Source organism: Peromyscus californicus, unplaced genomic scaffold (assembly GCF_007827085.1).
Source record: "Peromyscus californicus insignis strain IS unplaced genomic scaffold, ASM782708v3 Scaffold_4__1_contigs__length_199733344, whole genome shotgun sequence".
In the NCBI taxonomy this organism is placed as follows: domain Eukaryota; kingdom Metazoa; phylum Chordata; class Mammalia; order Rodentia; family Cricetidae; genus Peromyscus; species Peromyscus californicus.
In genome coordinates this window covers 159,698,396-159,721,147 of record NW_026294562.1, presented here as the reverse complement: position 1 = coordinate 159,721,147, position 22,752 = coordinate 159,698,396, and the positions used below count along the sequence as shown (strand labels likewise).

General features: G+C 45.9%; 1 protein-coding gene across 4 annotated transcripts in view; it reads right to left on the bottom strand.

Annotated features, from left to right (window-relative positions):
* Garre1 (granule associated Rac and RHOG effector 1) overlaps positions 1-22,752 on the bottom strand; it is an 89,106-nt gene that overhangs the window by 10,287 nt on the left and 56,067 nt on the right. For all 4 annotated transcript variants that reach the window (XM_052712896.1, XM_052712892.1, XM_052712893.1 and 1 more), the window contains 6 exons: positions 15,426-15,566; positions 15,108-15,203; positions 14,832-14,993; positions 13,743-13,901; positions 11,075-11,172; positions 2,391-2,516 (listed from right to left, as the gene is read on the bottom strand). In XM_052712896.1, coding sequence (XP_052568856.1) covers positions 2,391-2,516; positions 11,075-11,172; positions 13,743-13,901; positions 14,832-14,993; positions 15,108-15,203; positions 15,426-15,566 — 782 coding nt within the window. The remainder of the gene's footprint in view (positions 1-2,390; positions 2,517-11,074; positions 11,173-13,742; positions 13,902-14,831; positions 14,994-15,107; positions 15,204-15,425; positions 15,567-22,752) is intronic.

Genomic DNA, 22,752 nt, shown 5'->3' with positions numbered 1-22,752 from the left:
CAGGCATATACATGGTCCTGGGATGTATAAAAAAACAGACTTTGCAAGCCATATAAAGCAAGCCAGTAAGCAGCATTCCTTCTCAGTCTCTGCTTACCTCCTGCCTCCAGGTTCCTGCCTTGGCTTCCATAGATGAAGGGCTGTATAATCCGTGAACCAAATCAACCCTTTCCTCCCCTAGTTGCTTTTGGCCCTGGTCTTATCACAATAGAAGGTAAACTAGGGCAGGTGGGTACTAGGTTCATCTGCTTTATACATACGTAAATGAATACCCAGTGTTTAACAGAAGACTGTATATAGTATGGTGTCCGCAGCTGGAGTGAAACTTATGTGTAGCATACAAGAGCAGGGCCTAAGAGCAGGGCCTGGCTAGTGTGGAGGTGCAACCGGCAGACTGGGCAGAAACCAACGGACAGATGCCAACAGTAGGAGGTGGAGGAGGGGTAGGAGAAAGGTGTTAGGGTCACTAGGTACTGATGCTGTTACTTCCAAGGATTTTTGAGTACTCTTTTTTCTTTTCTTTTTCCTTTTGGTTTTTCAAGACAGGGTCTGTCTCTGTAGCCCTGCCTGTCCTGGAACTCATTCTGTAGACCAGGCCAGGCTGGCCTCAAACTCAGAGATCCTCCTGCTTCTGCCTCCTGAGTGCAAGTTCTGGGATTAAAGGCGTGTGTGACGATGCCTGACCCGAGTATTCTCTCTACTGCAGGAGAATACTGTCGATAAATAGGACATGAGGCAGGGGAAAAGGCAGCTGATGGCTGCTATGACCCTTGACATTTCACTGAACTCATCATGTGTTAAGAGGAGAAAGCTGGGTGTGGTGGCTTATATCCCTAGGAGTCACAGTAAGATGATTTCAAAAATTCAAGGCCAATTTGGACTACATAGTAAATCTGAGACCAGCCTGAAGTCCAAATGGAGTGTCAGGAGAGGAAGGGAAAAGAGATGAGAGAATGAAAAGAATGGTGGTCGGCACAGGGCACACCAAGACCAAGTTCTCAGCACAGAGATTTATCTCCTCTGAGAGACAGACAGGGAGAGGGAAGAAAAGAGGCAGAGGAGAGGAGGAAGGGTATTTGCCCCCGAGGGACAAAGGACTGCCTCTGGATAGAGGAGACAGACCCACAGGCAAAGGAGAGTTTATAAAGGGAAAGGGGAAACCTGTTAGGATGAGTGGGTTTGTTTAGATTGGGCATGTAAATTAGGGTAGCCCAACGGGGACACTTTTTTTGGTTTTGTTTTTGGTTTGTGGTTTTTCAAGACAGGGTTTCTCCCTGGCTGTCCTGGAACTCCTTTGTAGACCAGGCTGGCCTTGAACTGGGAGATCCCCTGCCTCTGCCTCCCGAGTGCTGGGATTAAAGGTGGGTGCCCCCACCATCTGGCCAAAAGGGGACTTTTTATTGCTGGATTTCAAAACTTTGGTAGCTAGACCTTGGTGATCAGTCTTAGGAATAAGTCTGGCATACGAAAGTGTCCAAAGGGACTAGACCATGGTGGCCAGCTTTAGGGACGTAATCTAAAGTTACAAGGGAGAGGGAAGCGGGGAGGGCAAGGCCTGCCAGCACCATGTTGCTGTGCTGGGCTGCTCCAGCCCTTCAGGCATGGCTGTACGTTTAAGGTATCCACCAGTACTAACATGAACAACTCAGAGTGGAGCTTCTAACTTTTTGACTCCTTCCAAGTACACATAAGCTTCATGAAGGATACAAGTACATTTTCTAAACTTTTCTCTGCTTTTGTTTATGAGGATGGGAACTGGGTCAAAAGTTCTCTCTATAACCTTCCTTTCTGATTAAAAGAATGAAATGTTAACAGATTAAGAAATATGGGTAATGGAGAAAGAATAAAGCTTTGCTCTTTTCTTCTATCTTTTCTACATGTTTGACTCATCTTGAAATAAAGTTACCAGAAAGTGCCCTTTCTTGTTTTTTTTGGAGGGTGGGGTGAGTGGGTGGGAATAGGGTTTGTCTGTGTAACAGCTCTGGCTGTCCTGAAACTTGCTTTGTACAACAGGCTGGTCTCGAACTCATAGAGATCCCCTTGCCTCTGCTTCCTGAGTGCTGGGTTTAAAACATGTGCCACTACTGCTTGGCTTTCCTTTTTTGTTGTTGTTTTGTGTTTCAGACAGGGATTCTCGATGTGTAGCCTTGACTGTCCTGGAACTCACTCCAGAGACCAGGCTGGCCTCAAACTCCAGAGATCTACCTGCCTCACCTCAGTCTTTAATCCTCTGGGATTAAAGGTGAGTGGCACCATTGCCCGGCTCAGCTTTCTTTCTTACTCACTTACCACATACTCTGTGGCACGAGCACACATGGATTGCTCCTGGCTGTGGATCTAAAATGCAAACCCCATGTACAGCTACTTCAAGTGAGTGGAGGGACACCAACCTTCCCGCTCTCCAGCGGTTTAGGTCCAACACGGCTGTGTACAGCACATCCACCAGACCCAGGGTCTTCTCAGGATCCAGGCTTCTCTGCAGCAGGGACATTGTTGCAGGGTCTTCCTTCAGGCACCTAGGTACAAACCAGGTCACATTAGTCTTGGCCATACTTCTCTGTAAAGGTGTTCAGAGAAAGCATTATAGAAAAGACTACAACTTACATAATTTTAGCATTAAAAAAACAAACAAAAAAACAAACAGGTGTGGTAGTGCATGCCTTTTAATCTCAGAAGACAGATGGCTGTGAGTTTAAGGCCAGCCTGGTATACATAGGATCTTCTAGGACAGCCAAGGCAACAGAGAGAAACTCCCCCCTCCCCCACAAAAAACCCCATCCAACCTAGGGAGTACAGAAACAGTAAGTCTGACACTAGAACTCCTGTGCAAAAGGAGAGAAAACACTGGCACCACGGGTCTCTCAATGGGAGCATGCTCTAGTAGAGAGCACACTCAGACAAAATACAACACAAACAGAGCAGCATGGCTGTAGAAGAGCATATTTAAAGTAAGCTAAACTTTCCACTGTAGGAGGAAAACACTGTAAATCAAAATGATCTTCAAAGCATCTAGTACACGTTTAACTAAAGAAAATCTTAGCTGAATTTGATTCACTTAACTCTCAGAATGTGAACATTAGCCTGAAACTAGGTATCATTTAACTGACTTCTCACAAAACCTATTTCCTACTTCATAAAATTTCTTGAATGACACTGAGTAGACGTGTGCTCTCAACAGCAGCCAACAATCCGCATGTTTGGGCTCTGCCTCCAGTTCCAACAATGACCTTCTAAACTCTGATCATTTCCAGAGTAACAAGGATGCTAGAAATGGCATTTGTTCTAGCTTGGTCCCTGACACAGAGCTTTATCTATTTTATTTTATTATTATTTTTTTGTTTTGTTTTGTTTTGAGACAGGGTTTCTCTGTGTAGCCCTGGCTGTCCTGAAACTTGCTCTGTAGACCATGCTGGCCTCGAACTCAGAGATCCATCTACCTCTGCCTCCTGAGTGCTGGGATTAAAGGCATGCGCCACCACTGCCCGGTGATGCAGAGCTTTTAAATCACTTGCAATTTCCTAGGTGGTATGAGTGTTTTGGCAATGGGATAAAGGGGAGCACAAATGCTGGACACATATCTGTGACTCAGCTGTATCCCTAGCTCCAAACTGCCTTTCCTTCTATTGAGATTACCTGTTGATGGACTCCTGGGTAGCAGCAGGTTGGGGGATAATCACTTAGAAAGACCAGACCATCACTAGAAGCTCGGGAAGACCTTCAACACCATTTTGCTAACCTCTGGAGGTAGAGGGAGAAGCCCCAGAGAAAGTTATAATCAACCACACCTACATGATAAAAATCACTAAGATGGGAGAACTTCAACTCAAGGTGCTAGTAGGGGATATGCTTGGAGAGGATGGGGGCTTCATGCCCTTCCCATATAGCTTTCCCATGTACCCCTCCATTTGGCTATTCATTTGTCTCTGCTGAGGTATCCTTTATAATTAGCCCATACTTGTATGCTCCTGAGTTCTAGGAGTCAATACAACAAATTATCAAACTTGAGGAAGAGATTATGTGTAGATGTAACCAATGGTCTTATAAAATAAGAAACACAGAGCCAATTCAGAGAAGAAAGCCAAGAGGTCAGAGCTAAGAGCTTCACCCTTCCTGATTCAGGGATCCTCTCCAGCCAAGAGAGCTCTCCGAAAAGGACCTACTTCCTGTGTGTCTGTCTTTAAAGTCTTCCTGTTCTGCCTTCTCATTGGTTGTAAACCCAAACATGTGACTGCCTCGTTACTGTCTGAATGTACCGCCCTCCAGGTCCTTAAAGGCATGCGCCACCGCCGCCACGCACTTGCTATGACTCTAATAGCTCTGACCCCCAGACAACTTTATTTATTAACATACAATTAAAATCACATTTCAGTATAAGTAAAATACCACCACAATTATGGGAACTCCCAATTACAGGAGAATGGTTAGAAAGGACAATAACATCCTGGGCTTGGGTATGAAATGGGAAGCAGACTTGTGGGACTGAGTCATTAACCTACTGGGCTTTGTGTTAACTTTGGGTGGTTTGCATCAAATTCAAGTATAGGGACCACTGTCTGCAGAAAATCAGGAGAACTGCTTGGTGTGGGAAGTCCAGTGTTTGCTAAGTGTTGTGTGAATATGAGACTCTGTCTACAGGCCTCCATGGACTTCTCTGTCTAGTCTGTCTATCAGGAACAGACTAATGTGGTTAGGTTTTATGTTTTTTTTTTTTTTAATTATTTTATGTGTATGAGTGTTGCCTACATTTCTATGTACCATGTGCAATGCCTGGTGTCCATGGAGTTCAGAGAGGATATTGGAACTCCTGGAACTAGAGTTACACATGGTTATGAACCACCATGTGGGTGCTGGGAACAGAATCCTCTGTAAGAACAGGCAGTGCTTTTAACTGCTGAGCTACCACTCCAGGCTCCCCCTCCCCCTCCTCCATTTTAAACTTTTAAAATAAGAGTCTTGCTATGTGGGTGCTGGAGAGATGGCTCAACAGTTAAGAGCTCTTGCTGTCCTTTCAGAGGACCCGGGTTCGATTCCCAGCACCCACATGGCAGCTCACAACTGTAAATCCAGTTCCAGGGGGATCCAACACCTTCAGACAGACATGCATTCAATGCACATAAAATAAATGAATTATTATTTTTAAAAAAAGTCTTGCTATGTAACAAAGGCTATCTTCAAATTTATACTCTTTCTACCTCTTCCGAGTGCTAGGATAAGAAGTGTGGGCTACAACACCTGGCTTAAGATAGCTTCTTAGTAAACTCAGACACAGCCCAAGCCAAGGCTCTTTATCTCCAAATGACTCTCCCTCTCACTATGGCCTCAGGGGCATCTGTCACCTTGCCCCTGAGGTCTCCCGCTGTTCTGACTAGGGTTGCCACACCTGAGGGCCTTTGCTCTGCTGTTGCCTTTGCCGGGACAGCTCTCAGGACATCCAACTACCTCTTATCTCCACTGTCCACTACAGTCTCTCTTCTGAATCGGAGAGCTTACTGCTCGAGAAACAGGCTTCCTGCCAGTTCCTGGGCATTCTGCAGCCCCTGAAAGGAGACAGCAGTACTCCCAACATGACTTGGCTAGGGAAGAAACTTAAGTATGAGGATAGAACTGGCCAACAAAGGAAGCCTGACGCTGGACTTCTAGGAGAGCTTGTTTATCCAAACAGACCAAGATTTGGACACCCAATTCTCTGGTCTGCAACAACTGACTACCAGGACACGCCACCTGCTCCAGGTCCCTGGGCCCACTTCTGATTGAGTCTGGGCTTGGCACTGTGGTTTTACCAACTAAGAGATCATTTGTCGCTCAGATAAAAAAAAAGAACACTATAATTCCTAGTAATTTATTTTTCTGAGAAATTAACAAATTTTTAGTTATACATTATACAGCCTTGAAAGCAGACCAATAAAACACCTTTAAGACTGCCTAGGGTTTTCCCCATGATAGGGTTTCTCTGTGTGCCCTGACTGTCCTGGAACTAACTCTAGACCAGGCTGGCCTAAAACTCAGAGATTTGCCAGCTTCTGCCTCCTGAGTGCTGGGGTTAAAGGTGTGCTTCATCGTGACTGGCTTTAGAATAAATTTTAAATTTACATTATTTATTTTGTGTATGTAGGTGTAGGTGTTTGTGCCCGAACACAGAGGTCAAAGGGCAACTTTCAGGAGCTGGCTCTTCCCTTCTTCCATTGGGTCCTAGGGACTGAATGAGGCTGTCAGGATTAAGGTTATACAACGGGCTGTCTTGCTGGTCTCAGCTGTGTTTTTATTGTTACATTTTATTTATTTATTATGTGTATGAATACACGAGTACAAAGGGGCGTGTGAGGACAATTTGTAGGAGCTGGTTCTCCCTTCTACCATGTGGATCCCATACACTCAGGTTATCAGGCTTGCTGGCAAGAGCATGTTGAGCCATCTCACAGGCCTCGTTTTGTTTCTTCTGTTAGAGGCTCATGTAGCCCAGGCAGGCCTTAAACTTGCTATACAACTGCCTTGAATTCCTGGTCCTCCTGCCTCTGATTCCTAAGTACTCAGATTAACTTTTAAAAATCAACTTCATACAAAATAATATATTTCTTGTAAGATTTATTTTATTTACTATTATTATTATTATTACTTGTGGTAAGATCTCATTACATAATTCTGGCTGGCCTCAACTTGCTATGTAGACCAGGCTGACCTCAAACTCACAGCGTCCTCCTGTGCCCACCCCCTGAGTGCTAAGATTAAAGGTGTGAACCACTACACCTGGCTTTATAATTTTTATTTATGAATATGTGTGTGAGTCTGTGCAGGTGACTGCCAGTTTCTAAGGAAGTCAAAGGCATTAAATCCTCTGGAACTAGAATTATAAATGGCCGTGAGCTACTCAATGTGGATGCTGGGAACTGGACTCAGGTTCTCTGCAGTGAGTGGTTTTAATAGCTGAGCCATTTTATCAGTCAGGTTTCATTAAAAAAAAAAGTTTTCTATTTCTTACCAGTATGTACGTGTTCATGTGTGCCATGGCACTCACGTGGAGGTTAACAACTTTGGAGTTGGTTCTTGGTCATGTTTACATGGGTTCAGGGATCAGAGTCAGGCCTTCACCCTTGCTCATTAGGCTCTCTACCCACTGATCTAATTTGCTGGCCATGTTTCATCATGACACTTCATCCACTCCACTCCTATCACTGCATTTTCCCCACTCTATTTGCCTCCTTAACTCCCCATCCTCATCATCCTAATAGTCATTCTCCTGCTGTTCTGTCCTGTATCGGTATGTGTGGAGAATATAATGTATATATAATATAATATAATATAATATAATATAATATAATATAATATAATATATAGAAATATCTGTGTGTGAGAGAGACAGACACAGAGGAGGTATGTTGTTTACATAGCCCGTAATGGCTTCAATGTGGCGATTCTTCTGTCAGCCTCCTCAGTGACAGGAAGACAGGTGTGTACCATTATGACTGGCTGAATAAATTCTTGACTCGTTTGCTGACAATCATTTTCCCAAGAATGAAGTAACATGGTCTTGCTTCAGCCTTTCCAATAAGCATAGACTTGAATAGGCCAAACATCTCTAACTTGAAATGCTCAAAATCCAAATAAAAAACGCTAGCAAAGACAACAGAAGTGGGAAATTCCACAACTGATCTCAGGGGCAAGGCCACAGTAAAAATTCAGAAGAACTACAAACACTGCATGAGGCCAGTGCTGGCCTAGAGGGAACAGCTATCTGAGACCCCGAGAGTTCTGTGCTTAGACTTCAGTCTCATTCTCACACCCCTCATCCTATCCACATGCAAACACTTTTAAAACAAACCACACCACACAACAGTTGGGGTCTGAAATACTTCATATTTCATTTCATAGAAGAGACTCTTGATCTTAGCTTCCAAGAGAAAAAACAAACCCCAACCAAAAACACCTTATTATTTTCATCATTACCAAAAATAGACAGCAGAGGGAGCCCTTGCAAGGAGTCACGGCCTACAAGGCCACTTCAGGAGGTACAGTGAATGAATTACAAAGGAAGTGAACCACAGTTTTGGTAGAAAACACTAGTTTAGCAATAGCTGTTTACATTCACCCAACTATATAAAAGTTTTATCTGTTTTCCTCAAAATGAGAATCCTTATAAAATTTAATATTTTTCAATGAGTTAGGCATGGTGCCATACATAGGTAATCCTACTTCAGGAGGTGGAGGCAAGAGGCTTAGGAGTTCAAAGTCATTCTCAGATACATAGTGAGTTTCAGGTCATCCTGTGTTACATAAAAACCTGTCTAAGCCGGGCGGTGGTGGTGCACGCCTTTAATCCCAGCACTCGGGAGGCAGAGCCAGGCGGATCTCTGTGAGTTCGAGGCCAGCCTGGACTACCAAGTGAGTTCCAGGAAAGGCGCAAAGCTACACAGAGAAACCCTGTCTCGAAAAACCAAAAAAAAAAAAAAACACCTGTCTAAAAACAAAAAAAACAACTTTTTTTTTCCTTTTTTCCGGAGCTGAGGACCGAACCCAGGGCCTTGCGCTTGCTAGGCAAGCGCTCTACCACTGAGCTAAAACCCCAACCCCCAAAAAACTTTTAAGATGAGAATTTGAATTGGAAATTTTAATTAGGAATTCAGAAATTGCAAACTCTTACAGAAAACTGAGCCTTTTAAGTTATTGTTTCATAAGAATAAGGGTTTCATAAGGGCTGGTTAAGAGCACTTGCTGTTCTTGTGGAGGACCCAGGTTCAGTTCCAGACACCCGTACAACAGCTCTGTAATTCCAGTCCCAGGGGATGCAACACCCTCTTCTGACCTCTGAAGGCACAGGTATGCATGTGGTACACATACATACATGCAGGTACTTATACATATAAAATAAAAGTAAATGAATCTGTTTTTAAAAAGATCTCTATTATCAACCTACCTACCTTGATTACCACTGATTTTAGGACACTCTTGTTAAGATCAATCCATGTGAGTCCATTTGATGGGTAATAGGGATTTACTAAGATATTAAAAATTGAAGAAATACACTCACGAATACAGAATGGAGTAAACAGCTAAAGTTGTCCTCTGTTCTGACTGGGAGAGAATCCACCTGGTAGTTGGATCAGACCAGGAGTAGGCAGCAGGGAGAAGGGGCCCTTCTCCCTTTCCTTTTAAGAGGTCATGTACAATGGTAAGAAGCATCACCTTCTTTGGGCCCTATAGCCCAAGGTCATGGGCGGAGCAAATACCACTACACACTATACCACTTCAACAGTCATACTAATGCTTTTAAATTTCTGAGCTGGAATTACAGACAGTTGTGAGCCACCAGGTGGGTGCTGAGAAGCGAACCTGGGTCCTCTGGAAGAGCAGAAAGTGCTCTTATCCACTCTTCAGTGCCCCAAATTATTGTTTTTATATTTATGTGGATGTCGGTGGACAACTTGCAGAAGGAGGCCATTCTCTCCTTCCACCTGTGTAGGTTCTGGGGCTTAAACTTGGGTTTGGTGGCAAGGCCCTTTCCTGGGTGAGCCATCTCTCTAACCAGCTAATCATTCTTTCTTCCTTTATTTATTTAGTTGTTTGTTTATTTAATCTGAGACGGTGTCTCACGTATTCTGGGCTGGTCTAAACTTCTTTTGTAGTGGAGGACAACCTTGTAGCTGAGGATGCCCTTGAACTTCTGATCCTCCTGCTTCCACCTCCCGGGTGCTGGGATTACAGGTGTGCACTACCAAGCTCAGTTTTTTTTTTTTTTTTGGTTTTTCGAGACAGGGTTTCTCTGTGTAGCTTTGCGCCTCTCCTGGAACTCGCTTTAGAGACCAGGCTGGCCTCGAACTCACAGAGATCCGCCTGGCTCTGCCTCCCAAGTGCTGGGATTAAAGGCGTGCGCCACCACCGCCCGGCCCAAGCTCAGTTTTATGGGATGCTGGGGACCAAACCCAGGGTCATGCATGCGTTCTGGGCCAGTACTCTACAACTGAGCTACATCCCAGCACAACAATGGTCATTCTTGTGCACATATCAAGGACAAACCCCTAGAGATGCAATGTGGAATAGCCCAGGGCATGTCCTCAGCTTCAGATACTCCATAAACTTTTCTCCAAAAAAAAAAAAAAAAAAAGCGTGTGTGATTTCTTCTCGATCCAACAACCTCTTGGCCTGTTTCTGCAGTCTAGCTTAAACCAGTACTTCCTCAATATTTCTTATTGTTATTCTAAGTCAATCTACTATCTTTGGGTAAAATGCATCTTGATCGTCTCCCTCACTTGCTGTGATCACTGAGTGAGGCTGTGCATTTTCTGTATTTCCTTGTGCATCATGCCTTCTTTTATGGCTTATGGGATCATATTGCTGGCCTGCTTCCTTACTTGTTTATAGGACCATATTTTCCTCAAAAAACAGACTATGAATAACCCTTTATCTTTTGAAGGGTACTAAAAAGGGCCTTATCTGTCCCCAGACTTACAGTGACACTTGGCATATAATGGTATGAGTTCAAGGTCACCAGGGCTGTGACTGGAACAGCCAGAGTGAAGAAGGAACTCTACAGTTTCTACTCGGCTTTGGAAAAAGAATGGTAACTTAATGGGAACAGAAGACACTGTGGCTTCAGTAACAAGGTAACACTGCTCATTATGGTCAGGTTCCACAGCAGCAAAAGATACCCAGCCTTCAGACTTTAGTCTTCTGTTAATAAAAGTCAAATTGGGGGCTGGAGAGATAGCTCAGAGGTTCAGAGCACTGACTGCTCTTCCAGAGGTCCTGAGTTCAATTCCCAGCAACCACATGGTGGCTCACAACCATCTGTAATGAGATCTGGTGCCCTCTTCTGGCCTGCAGTCATACATGCTGTATACATAATAAATAAATAAACCTTAAAAAAAAAATTGATCTAACACCTCCCCCCCTCCCCCCACTAAACTTTTTAAAAAAAAAAAAAAAAAAGTCAAATTGGGCCAGGCAGCAGTGGCACATGCCTTTAGTCCCAGTACTCAGCCTGGTCTACGAAGAGCGTTCCAGGACACCCAGGGCTGTTACACAGAGAAACCCTATCTCAAGAAACCAAAATAAATAAATAAAATAAAAATAATCAAATTACCATGTGGATGGAACTTGAACCACAATTCTGGAGCCTTCTAGACTGATCTGGGGTGCGTAGGCTTCTTTATTTTCAATCTGTGCTGTGTCGACAACCACCTGGGAAAGAAACAAAGGTAACCACCAGGTTCAGAGAGCTTCCAGTATCAGACATCCCAGTACGTACCCGTGTCAGACGCTCAGTGACCAGCAGAACTGTCCACCGCACATCTGTACTGAGACCAGTGAGGTCCCAGAGACAATAGCAAGTAATAGCGTCTGAACACACAGAAACCAAATTCTGATTCTGGGGTCCACTCAACTGCAGCTGTTAGAATTACAAATCCCTCCAGATGAGTGGGTTGTATATGCCTGTCATCCCAACCCTTTGAGGTCAGTCTGTGCAGTATGAGACCTTGTCTCAAAAAGAAGAGATCAATGGGGCTGGAGAGCAGGCTCAGACGTTGGGAGTATTCCCTGCTCTTCCAGAAGTTCTGAGACCCAGCACCCACCTCAAGCCGCTCACTGCCACTTCAACTCCAGCTCCAGCAGGTCCAATGGCCTCTTCTGGCCTCCACATTGACAGACACACACACACACACACACACACACACACACACACACACTCTCTTAACTTAAAAATAAAGTCCTAAAATAAATGTTTAACTGGAAGAGAGAAATGAAGGAAAGGACTGGAAAAGGAAGAGAAGGAAGAGGAGAGGGAGGATGGATTGCGCATCCTTTATTTTAGTAGTTTTAAATTTTTATATAATTGAAAAAAAAATTTCAGAAGTTGACCCAAGCTGGGCCTGGTGATACAGGCCTATAATCTAAGGTACTTGCAAGGCTGAGGCTGCAGCTCACTAGCAGAAACCCACAGCTCCATTTTAGAAGGGTCAAGCTACTCATAGGTACTCACTCCTTAGGATTCCAAACACAGCGTCTAGTGTTGATTTCCACCGCTATCAACAGGCTCTCACAGCTGGACCTTGGGAAACATTTCCTGTCCAAGGAACAGCCTTTGTGGGCCCTGACAGGTGTTTCCTCTCTCCCCCACTCCTATGACGATGGTCCTAAAGGTTCTTTGTCAGCTACACAAAGGAGCCCTGCCATCAGTGGGTTCTGAGTAGGCCGAGACTTCCCCTTTAGCTTACAGTGTTTTCCCAAAACAGCCTTCTCCTAATGTTCACTGTGTTGCCAGAGCCCCAGCCTCAGCTAGAGGGTCTTTGAGAATATGGCTCAGCCTCTGCTGTCTAGGTTAGTAGAGTGACTCCTGTTTCTTGCTTTTCTTCCTACACAGATCTTCAAGTGAAGGGAGCCCAGCTCTGTGAGCAGGTCCCCTTCCATCACAAGACAGCACTGCCCTCAACGAGGCCGCCTGAGACCGACCTGCATCAAACAGGGACAAGCACCATTCCAAGCTCTCCTTTCATGACTAACAGAAATTAGACTAAAAGGAGTACTTACATTTGTTTGTTTGTTTGTTTGTTTGAGACAGGGTGTCATTCTGTAGCCCTAGCTAGCCTGGAACTCTCTCTGGAGACCAGGCTGACCTCAAACACCTTCAGAGTGCTGTGTGTATGCTGTGCTCAACAAGTTCTTTCATTTCAGAATTCTCAGATTAGCTTCTTCTAACCTCCGATGCAAATGCTCACTCTTTCAAAAAGAGCCATGACTACAAGGTGGAATCAAGCACGTACAAGCTCCATGGGTGGATGTGCCAGACAAAAAAACTAAGAGTGATTACAGATGCTGAGCTCTGGACCCCACCCAGTGTTTCTTTTGTTTTTTGTTTTCTTTTCCTTCTTCTCTGACAGGTAAAAAGATTAAACTGCTGGGCGGTGGTGGCACACACCTTTAATCCCAGCACTCGGAAGGCAGAGGCAGGCGGATCTCTGTGAGTTCGAGGCCTGCCTGGTCTACAAAGCGAGTTCCAGGAAAGGCACAAAGCTACACAGAGAAACCCTGTCTTGAAAAAAACCAAAAGAAAAAAAAAAAACAGATTAAACCACTGTCTTGAAGTGGATACTGTCATTTTTTTGTTCAAAAGGCAATGGGCAGAGAGGGAGGGTAGGAAATGATTAGGTTGGGGGTCCCGCTGATACCAGCACCAGTCACAAGTAGATTCTTGGAGGTGAAAGTCGGGCTGCCATGGACAGATGAGAGTGGGCCACATGAAGGCAGAGAGAACAGCTGAGTGCAGAGGCCACCAGCCTGGCTCCAGTGTGGCTGCAGAGCGGTCAAGGCCTGCCCAAGCAGAATAATGCACTTGTTTCCTTAAGATGAGGAAAGCCTGCAACAGCACCATTCTGCAACTAGAGTCCCAGCAAATACAGGTTACCAATGTGTTAAAACAAACAGGTGGTGCACGCCTTTAATCCCAGAGTGACAGGCAGAGGCAGGTGGATCTCTGTGAGTTCAAGGCCAGCCTGGTCTACAGAACGAGTTTCAGGACAGCCAGGGCTGCACAGAAAAACCCTGTCTCAAAAAAAAAAAAAAAAAAAAAAAAAAAACCAACAAAAAAAACCCCACACAAACAAACCACAAAACTTTTGGTTTTGTGGGGAGAGCAGGGTCTTCCTATGTCCCTCAGGCTGGCCTCACGCTCCTCCTTTGCCTCAGCCTCCTGAATGCGGTGTATCTGCACATATGCCACCCCACAAGCTTCTCTTGTCCCTTCACACACTCACCAGTCCCGCCTGGCCAAACAGCAGCTGCACAGCAGTCTTACAGGCGCCCCGCCACGTGGACGGGCACACCTGGTTCAGTACTTCCGTCACAGGAAGATCATCCCGAGGTGTGATTCCATTGTAGCAGCCTGCTTCCTTGATGAGCTGTAACATGGTATGCTACAGATCGACAGAGAGGGGAGAGGGTACATCTCAAGACATTTATACAACAATCCTCCAGAGAAGCATTCTGACAACACCCAGATCATGCCAGGTGAAAAAAACAAAACATAGATTTTGCAGGCAGGGTCTCACTGTGTGTCCCTGATGGACCTAGAACTCTCTATGAAGACCAGGCTGGCCTCAAACTCAAGAGAGCTACCTTTCTCTGCCTCCCTGAGTGGTAGAGTTCCAGGTATGTGCCACCAAGCCTGGCCCAACCTCAACTTTTTTTAAACAACAACAAAGTCAGTGTAGAGAGGCTCTGGAACAGACCGAATGAGCCCAAGTTCCAGCTCTCCTAATTGCTAGGCATGTTACTTTGGTCTCAGTTCCTCTGTCACATGGGGACAGGTGGAATAGCCTTGCCTCCATGAGACACGAATTCAATAAAACAATGCATGCGAAGCACTTTGCTGTAACTCCTGCACCAACGATGCTTCACAAATGACTATTATCATTGTACTACGATTTCTGATACTTAACTCTCAAAAACGCACCAGCAAACATTAATCAACAGTATTTCATGGTGTACTCTCAAACTCTGTTAAACACTTGAACAAACATTTGTTATTTGAATTATTCATTTAAATTACTAATAAAACTTTCTTAGCAAATGTCTTATTATGTTACCCCAGGGCTGGGTGTGACTTAGTGTTTGTTATGCATGTGTGAGGCCCTGGGTTCAACCCCTAGCACCATACACACACAACTGAGACATCACAAGCTGCATTTGACCATCACTGTACTCAGAAAAGTTAGAGCCTCCTTCCTTGATCTCCACTGTGTTTTGTAATCTACATTCTTCAAAAGCCCTCAAGTTTCCCAAAATAGTTCTCTTTCCAAGTTCACGCTCAGGTGCTGGAACCCAGGGAGTCCAGGGAAAGCTACCGTCTTAAGCTTCAGATTGTCAGCAGCCGACTCATTAAAGGAGACCCCCTTCAGGAAGTGCGGTCCTATCTGCACAGGGACGATGGGAAGCTCACACTGCATGGGCTGTGGGGGTGTCTGCCTTCGCCCCGTCTGCTGAGCTTCCGCCTCGCTGCAGCAGCCCTGGAAAGGGTTTGGAGAGGAGAGCGGAGGTGACCCACAGCTCACACGGCAAAGCATTTGGTTCCCACAGGACTGAGTAGACAACTCCCAGAGCCACCAGAGAGAAAAGTGTACCTGCAAACTTGCTTCAATGGCCTTCGGGTTCAGGTGGAAGCCAGCTTTCATTGCATATTCACAGTGGCCTAAGCTTTCCAATGCTATTTTATATGCCTGCAAGAATCAAGTCCAACAAAAATAGGAACTTAAAATTTCTACAGTTGTGGAAGGAGTTAGGGAAGGATAGGTGGCTGAATATGACCATAACACACTACATGCATACATGAAATTCTCAAAGAATAAAAATATTATGTTTAAAATTTTCTAGTTATTATTATTTTGTTGCCTTTTTAAGCAGTCATCTCTCTATGCAACTGCCAGTATTGAAACACTTACCTGCAAAGCACTGTCAATTTTCATGTTCAGCTCTTTGAGCTGGTGCTCAGGAATTGCTGCACTTTGAGAACAAAAGAGTTGTTGGACTTCGATTCCTGCCAGGCGTCCGTCACAGCCTCTCTCTCTTAATCTAGATGTTGCCTATGACATAAACAGTAACCAGTAGGTAAAGAAGGGCACTACAGTTGCTAGCAAAAGTCAAACAGTACCACCAGCAACAAATCCTACACCAAAAATGAAGTATGTAAGCTGGATATACACCTGGAGTTCTGGACTGTTCACACTACAAAGTTGGTAGTCTGAAACTCTGCAGGCTTACTGGTCTTTTTGGAGACAGTCTTGCCATGTAACCCAGGGTGGCTTCAGGGTGGCTTCAAGCTTACAAGTGGCATGCCTCAGCCTTCTGAGTGATGGGATTATAAGCCTGTGCCACCATGCCTGGCCAAATAACATTACCAGGAGTTAGTCTCTGTTCTTCTAGGTCAGGATAGGAATATTAACATTTACAAACCTCACAGAACTACAGGGAAGGAAACTAGCAGCTTCAACGCTGTCAAGTTCAAGGCTTTCAGTTTCATAAGTCATGTGTACACACCAGCCTGTAGACTAACCCAACCCTGAAACCTAATAGTCTTCAGATTTACACCATTTGACTCTTCCTAAGAATCTTTCAGTGAAATGTTTAGCCTCCGGGGGTTGTGCTAGCTGCCGAGAGACACCAGCCCTGATCCTAGAACATAAAGCCTGGTCCCTGCCTTCCTGGAGATGATGGCCTCGCCAACCAAAAAGGTAAACAATGAGAACTGTAGGAGGGGCCACAGCAGGCACTGAACGTGGTGTGGAGTGGCCATCTTCAGGAATTCTGGAATCCCAGGACTCTAAGGTGGAAGCAAAGGATTACAAGTTCCAGACCAAAATGGGCCACAAAACAAGAGCCTGTCTCAGAAAACGGCAATTTAGGTAGGGAGTTGGGACTGCGTGTGCTCGGGGTAGGGCAAGGATATGTCAAGGCACTAATAATTCCTAATATCCACCAGGGATTCAAAACACTCCAAGGAACTCTATAAAGCAGAACGATAAGGCAGGACTCAGTGTGCCAGAGTGAGGTGTCCATATCTGACCCTAACAACATGAGAAGCAAAGATGTCTGACTTAAAAAATCAGAAAGGTGAGGCAGAAATGGGAGAAAACAGTTCAGAAAAGTATGACTCACCCTCCCAAAACTAGGTACGGGGGGGGGGGGGGGGGGGGGGGGGGGGGGCCCCGCAGAAGAGGGGACAGCCCTAAGAGTATCCGGAGGTGAGACTGCAGGGCTCTCCTAAGGATCTGACTGGGTGCAGACATGATGGGAACACTGAAAGGTGTCTCAGGTCTCGGATGCACAGTCTAGTGTCAGACGGCACCACTGACCAGCGTGAGGATGGTATAGAGAGAAACATGGTGAGAAGCCAGAACCGAGCCACCTGTTGAACTTAAAATAGGCAGCTGTTTAATTCAGGGCCCTGGATGCCATGGAAAGTGGGTTGACCAAATACATTTGAAGCATCCCTCTGCAGAGGAGTGGTCTAAGTCCCAACACTGGGCAGAGACCCCCAGGGAAAAAGAAACCTAACCCTGACCCATGAGAAACTCACCCTCAGAAGCTGTACTCAAGAGAGGCCAGCAAAGCAGATGAAGGAAGGGCAGCTGAGAGCAAACAAAGCAGGCAACCTTTTCCTGAACGTTAACTCCAAATGCTCCATATATTTATTTAGTGTGTGTCTAGGACTGGGCACATGTGTGCCACCCTGTGTATGTAGAGACAGGAGGGCAACTTCTTGGGCATCGGTTCTCTCCTCTGACTGCATTCTAAGGGACAGAACTTAGGCTCTCAGGTTTCTGTGGCAACTGCTTCTACCTGCCGTGCCATCTCGCTAATAACAAAAAACATGTTTTATGTGCTTACAGTACTTCATGATTTATGTGGTTGAGAAGAAACCAGAGAATATATGGTTTTCAGAGTGAATGAGAAAGGGGAGGAAAAGACAACTTCTCCAAAAAGTTGGGCTGTCAAAGGGGTAGAGAAACAGGTAGAGAAACAGGCAGAGAAACAGGTAGGCTTTTGTGTTGGAAGCACATTAGTGTTGAGAGAAAACTTTGGGTCCCACGGCAGAAGCCAGGTCCTTGAGGATGGGAATAAGGTGCTGCCAAAGTAAGCCCTGAACCTGCGAATAGGGCACCTCCTCTGTTGTCATGAAAGGGAAGGAAAAGAGCTGGAGGTGAGCTGGAGGAGTGGTACTGTTCTGGCCATGCAAGAAGAAAGACTGCATCAGGGTTCCATTTTCACAGTGCAGTGTGGCTAAGGGGCACCAGCAGGAAGCAGGAGACAGAGGCCAATGACACACAGAAGCAGGCAGGGAGATCAGTGAGGTGGCACTGAGGTTTTAGGATGTAAAAGGAATATTCAGGAGGCTGGCGCCCAGATACTCTAACGACAGAAGGCTGTGAAGCCAGATGAGAGACAAAGGTCTGAACCCACACCAGCAGTAGAGAGAGAGAGAGACACCAGCAGTAGAGAGAGAGAGACACCAGCAGTGGAGAGAGACACCAGCAGTGGAGAGAGAGACACCAGCAGTGGAGAGAGAGAGAGACACCAGCAGTGGAGAGAGACACCAGCAGTGGAGAGAGAGAGAGACACCAGCAGTGGAGAGAGACACCAGCAGTGGAGAGAGAGAGACACCAGCAGTGGAGAGAGAGACACCAGCAGTGGAGAGAGAGAGACACCAGCAGTGGAGAGAGAGACACCAGCAGTGGAGAGAGAGAGAGACACCAGCAGTGGAGAGAGAGACACCAGCAGTGGAGAGAGAGAGACACCAGCAGTGGAGAGAGAGAGACACCAGCAGTGGAGAGAGAGAGACACCAGCAGTGGAGAGAGAGAGAGACACCAGCAGTGGAGAGAGAGAGACACCAGCAGTGGAGAGAGAGAGACACCAGCAGTGGAGAGAGAGAGACACCAGCAGTGGAGAGAGAGAGAGACACCAGCAGTGGAGAGAGAGAGACACCAGCAGTGGAGAGAGAGAGAGACACCAGCAGTGGAGAGAGAGACACCAGCAGTGGAGAGAGACACCAGCAGTGGAGAGAGACAGAGACACCAGCAGTGGAGAGAGAGAGACACCAGCAGTGGAGAGAGAGAGACACCAGCAGTGGAGAGAGAGACACCAGCAGTGGAGAGAGAGACACCAGCAGTGGAGAGAGAGAGAGAGAGACACCAGCAGTGGAGAGAGAGCGAGCTGGCACTGAGGGTCCCCCTGGGAAAGCCTGTGACATGACCGAGGAAGTCAAACAAGAGCAGGAAAGAGCAGATGACGGCACACCAAGTATCACAACATCAGAACGGCACAGTGCTACGAAACAGCCCGGTGTGACTCAATGGAAGACAGAAGATCAGTTCAGTTTGGTTTGGTCTTGAGACAGGGTACCCTCACATACCCCAAGATGGCCTTGAACTCACTATGTAAGCAAGGATGACCTCGAGGTCCTAATCCTGCTTCAGCTCCCAAGTGCTGTGATACAGGTGTTTGCCACCATGCCTGGCTACAGGTCCTATAAGATCCTATAACAAGCCGGGCGGTGGCGGCAAATACCTTTAATCCCAGCACTCGGGAGGTAGAGGCAGGCGGATCTCTGTGAGTTCAAGGCCAGCCTGGTCTACAGAGCGAGTTCCAGGACAGCCAGGGCTACCCTGTCTTGAAAAACTAGAAAGAAAAAAAAAATCCTATAACAAAATGTAGTACACTGCAACTTAACTGTGGGGTGATCCAAATGAGACATCATTTAAGAAATCAACATACTATTCCTTAACCATAAGTGACCTTGTATTCTACAAAATACAACAGTGACTTTGAGGGTTTGCTTTTCCTTTCTCTCACTGGAAAAAGGGGTGTCAGCATGAAAGAGAACCACTGAAATGTAGCAGGAAAGGAGCACCCAGCTTCAAGGCTTTGTTCCCCGCTCCTCGATGGCCTTGGACTTGTGCGGTGGTGCTGACTGTCACAGTCCAGCTTATTTGGTCAGACCATAACTGTGGGCCCACTCCTGGAGTGCGGCCCCTACAGTCACCGCTGCAGTGCGTGCCTTCCTCTTTTCAGTGCGGCCTTTGTGGGCTGCTATGAGCCTGCAAGAGAACTCCTGTCTTGTGACCACAATTGCCATCTTCCTGTCTCTCCTGCTTATAAAGGGCTGTGGCCTTTTATAAGTTAAAGATGTTTAGAGATAAGGCATTATCAGCTTAATAAAAACTTCAGAAACAGTTACAGAATTACTCTAAAAAACCACCAAATGGCCTAAAGCCTGGATGGTATGCAAGATAGTTCTAAGTGCAGGGGCTACTAACAGCCCAGATTGAAAGAGTGTGAGGTCAAGGGCTGAGGCCGACTCCTGCTGTGTCAACACCACTGTGAGCTGTGGGCCTGATTTCAAGGAGTCTGCAGCCCAGACCAGGTCTGTATGAAGCCTGGGATCCGGCCGATGAAGGAGAGCAACTACAGCAGCTCTGGGCACTGCTTTTACTGGGGAACTAGAAACTGCCTTTGCCTCCTGCCTCACGCAGGGCACTGACAGCGCACAGTCTTGGCCTCTCAGCTGAGGCATCGGTACTCTCCAGGTTTTCCAATGTAATGGATATTTTCAGATCAAAAGTTCATACACACTTGCATGTACATGTAAAATGTTTACAATACACATGCTGTCACTGATGAGGACCCTGATTCAAAATACAAACCAAGGATGAAGAGGTGGCTGCTCTTCCAGAGGACCCAAGTTCAATCCTCAGCACCCACATGACAGCTCACAACCATCTGTAACTTCAGTTCCAGGGGAATTTAAGCCCTCTTCTGGTAACCCTTCTTATACAGACTGCACATACATGGTGAGCTAACATATATGAAGGCAAACACCCGAACACATTTAAAAAGGTAAGTAAGTGGGGCATGGTGATAGGCACCTATAACTCAACAACTGGGAGGCTGAGGCAGAAGCATTGGGAGTTTGAGGCCTAATTGGGCTATACAGCAAGATCCTACCTCAAAAAAAGTGAGAGAGAGAGGGAATGGGGTAGGGGGAAGAGAGGAGGGGGAGAGATAGAGGCATGAGTTTACAAAGAGCAATTTCTTTAACTTTGTCTATGTATGTGTGTGCGTGTGTGTGCATGCATGTGGACCTACACTCATGCAAGTTGGGTACTGAGGCTTGATGGCAAGCACCTTCACCCACTGAGTCACCTTACCAGCCCAAGAACTACTTCTGATTTGTTTACATTCAAGTTTAAGTTCTGGGTATGGAAAAGGACGAGACCAGTGGTTCTCAACCTTCCTAATGCTGTGACCCTTTAATACGGTTCCTCATGTTGTGGTGACCCCCCACCATAAAATTATTTCATTGCTACTTCATAACTGTCATTTGCTACTGTTATGAATTGTAATGTCTGTGTTTTCCAATGGTCTTAGGTGACCCCTGTGAAAGGGTCATTTGACCCCTACACACACACACAAATGGGTCACGAACTACAGGCTAAGAACCACTGGACTAGAGACTCTCATGGTAGAATGGCCAGAGAAGGAATTGTATACTAGGCAGGATGTCCCACGAAAAGGCTTAGGGATAGCCACTTCTACAGCAGGTTCTCAGCAACAAGGCTGGGTGGGAATCAGAAGTCCCCCAAGGAGAATGCTCACTGCACACTGTCACATCCCTCCCCCTATCTGATCACCATGCATTTCCATCCCACTCATGCTTCTCTATCCACTAGTGAAGCTGTGCTGGGAAGCAGCTGATCTTCAAAGAATGACAGACTTCATGTGTCAAATACATTAATAGGAAAACGGCTCGAATCGCATGCAAAGCAACTGATGAATGAGGGTCTAGAAGCATCTTTTTCTATTTACTTCTCTGAGGTCTTAGAGTTGGCATGTACATGAATGGGCTTCACTACAGCACTTCCATGCATCTGCCACCACCCTTTGTCCTAATCCACCCTCTCTATCACTGTCCTCTCCTGCTCTGCACCCGGCTACGTCCCCCTTGGTACGCCTCTTTTGGTTTTCAGGTCACATGTATTGTGTGATCTTCTTCTTCTTTCCTTCTGCCCAAGATCTCTTCCTTCTCTTTCATGGCCTCCTTTCATCACACAAACACACACAGAGACCATATACACATCTACAGAAACTTAAATCTAGGTTCTGCATACCCGAGAAAATATGCTGTGTTTGTCTTTCTGGGTCCGGATAACTTAAGAATCTTTTTACAGAACTGGGCAGTTGTGATGCACGTCTTTAATCCCAGTACGTGGGAGGCAGAGGCAGGCAGATCTCTGTGAGTTTAAGACCAGCCTGATCTATAGAGCACGCTCCAGGGCAGGCAGGGCTACACAGAGAAACCCTGTCTCAAAACAAACAAAAAAAAAAAGAATCTTTGTACAAGCTTTTAATTTATGTGTTTGAAAGGATATACTCCCAGGAGGTAGAGGTAGAGGTAGCACCAGGTGTCTTCCTCTGTCGCTCATTCACTACCATATTCCTTTGCAGCAGAGTCTCTCCCTGAACCTGAACATCATTTGGGTTTTTAAGGATGCTGTTGGCTATGCGGACAGTCAGCAAACTCCAATGATCCTCCTGTCTCCACCCCACTCAGATGGTGTTAGAGGTATGCATGGGACCATGTCTGTCTTCTTACGTGGGTACCAGAATCCAAACTCCAGTCCTCATGGTTGCACTGCAAAAATTACAAAGCTTCCAAACACTCCTCAGAGAACAAGATGGCTACAGAAGCAGTTCAAGCTTGTAATCTCAGCAGTTGGAGGGCCAAGGAGAAACTGCCATGAGTTAGAGGCCAGTCTGGGCTGCAGAGTGAGAATTTATCTCAGAAGACAACAAGGGGCTAGAGATGGCTCAGAGACTAAAAGTATGCACTGCCCTTGCAGAGGACCTGAATGCAGCTCCTAGCATCGACACTAAGCAGCTTCAGGTGATTTGCTGCCTCCAGATTTCTGCAACCTCATGCACATGCCTCCCCACACACACAACTTAAAATAAATCTTGAAAATAAAAACAATAGCCTGGCACTGGTCGTGTACACCTTTAATCCCAGCACTCAGGAAGCAGAGGCAAGTGGATCTCTAAGTTTAAGGCCAGCATGATCTACAGAGCAAGTTCCAAGACATCCAGGGCAACACAGAGAAACCCTGTCTCAAACAAACAAACAAACAAACAAACAAATGACAAGAACAACAAAACAAAACACCCCAACAGTGCTGAGGAAGTAGTTCCATTTGTGGAGTGCTTACTTAGCACGC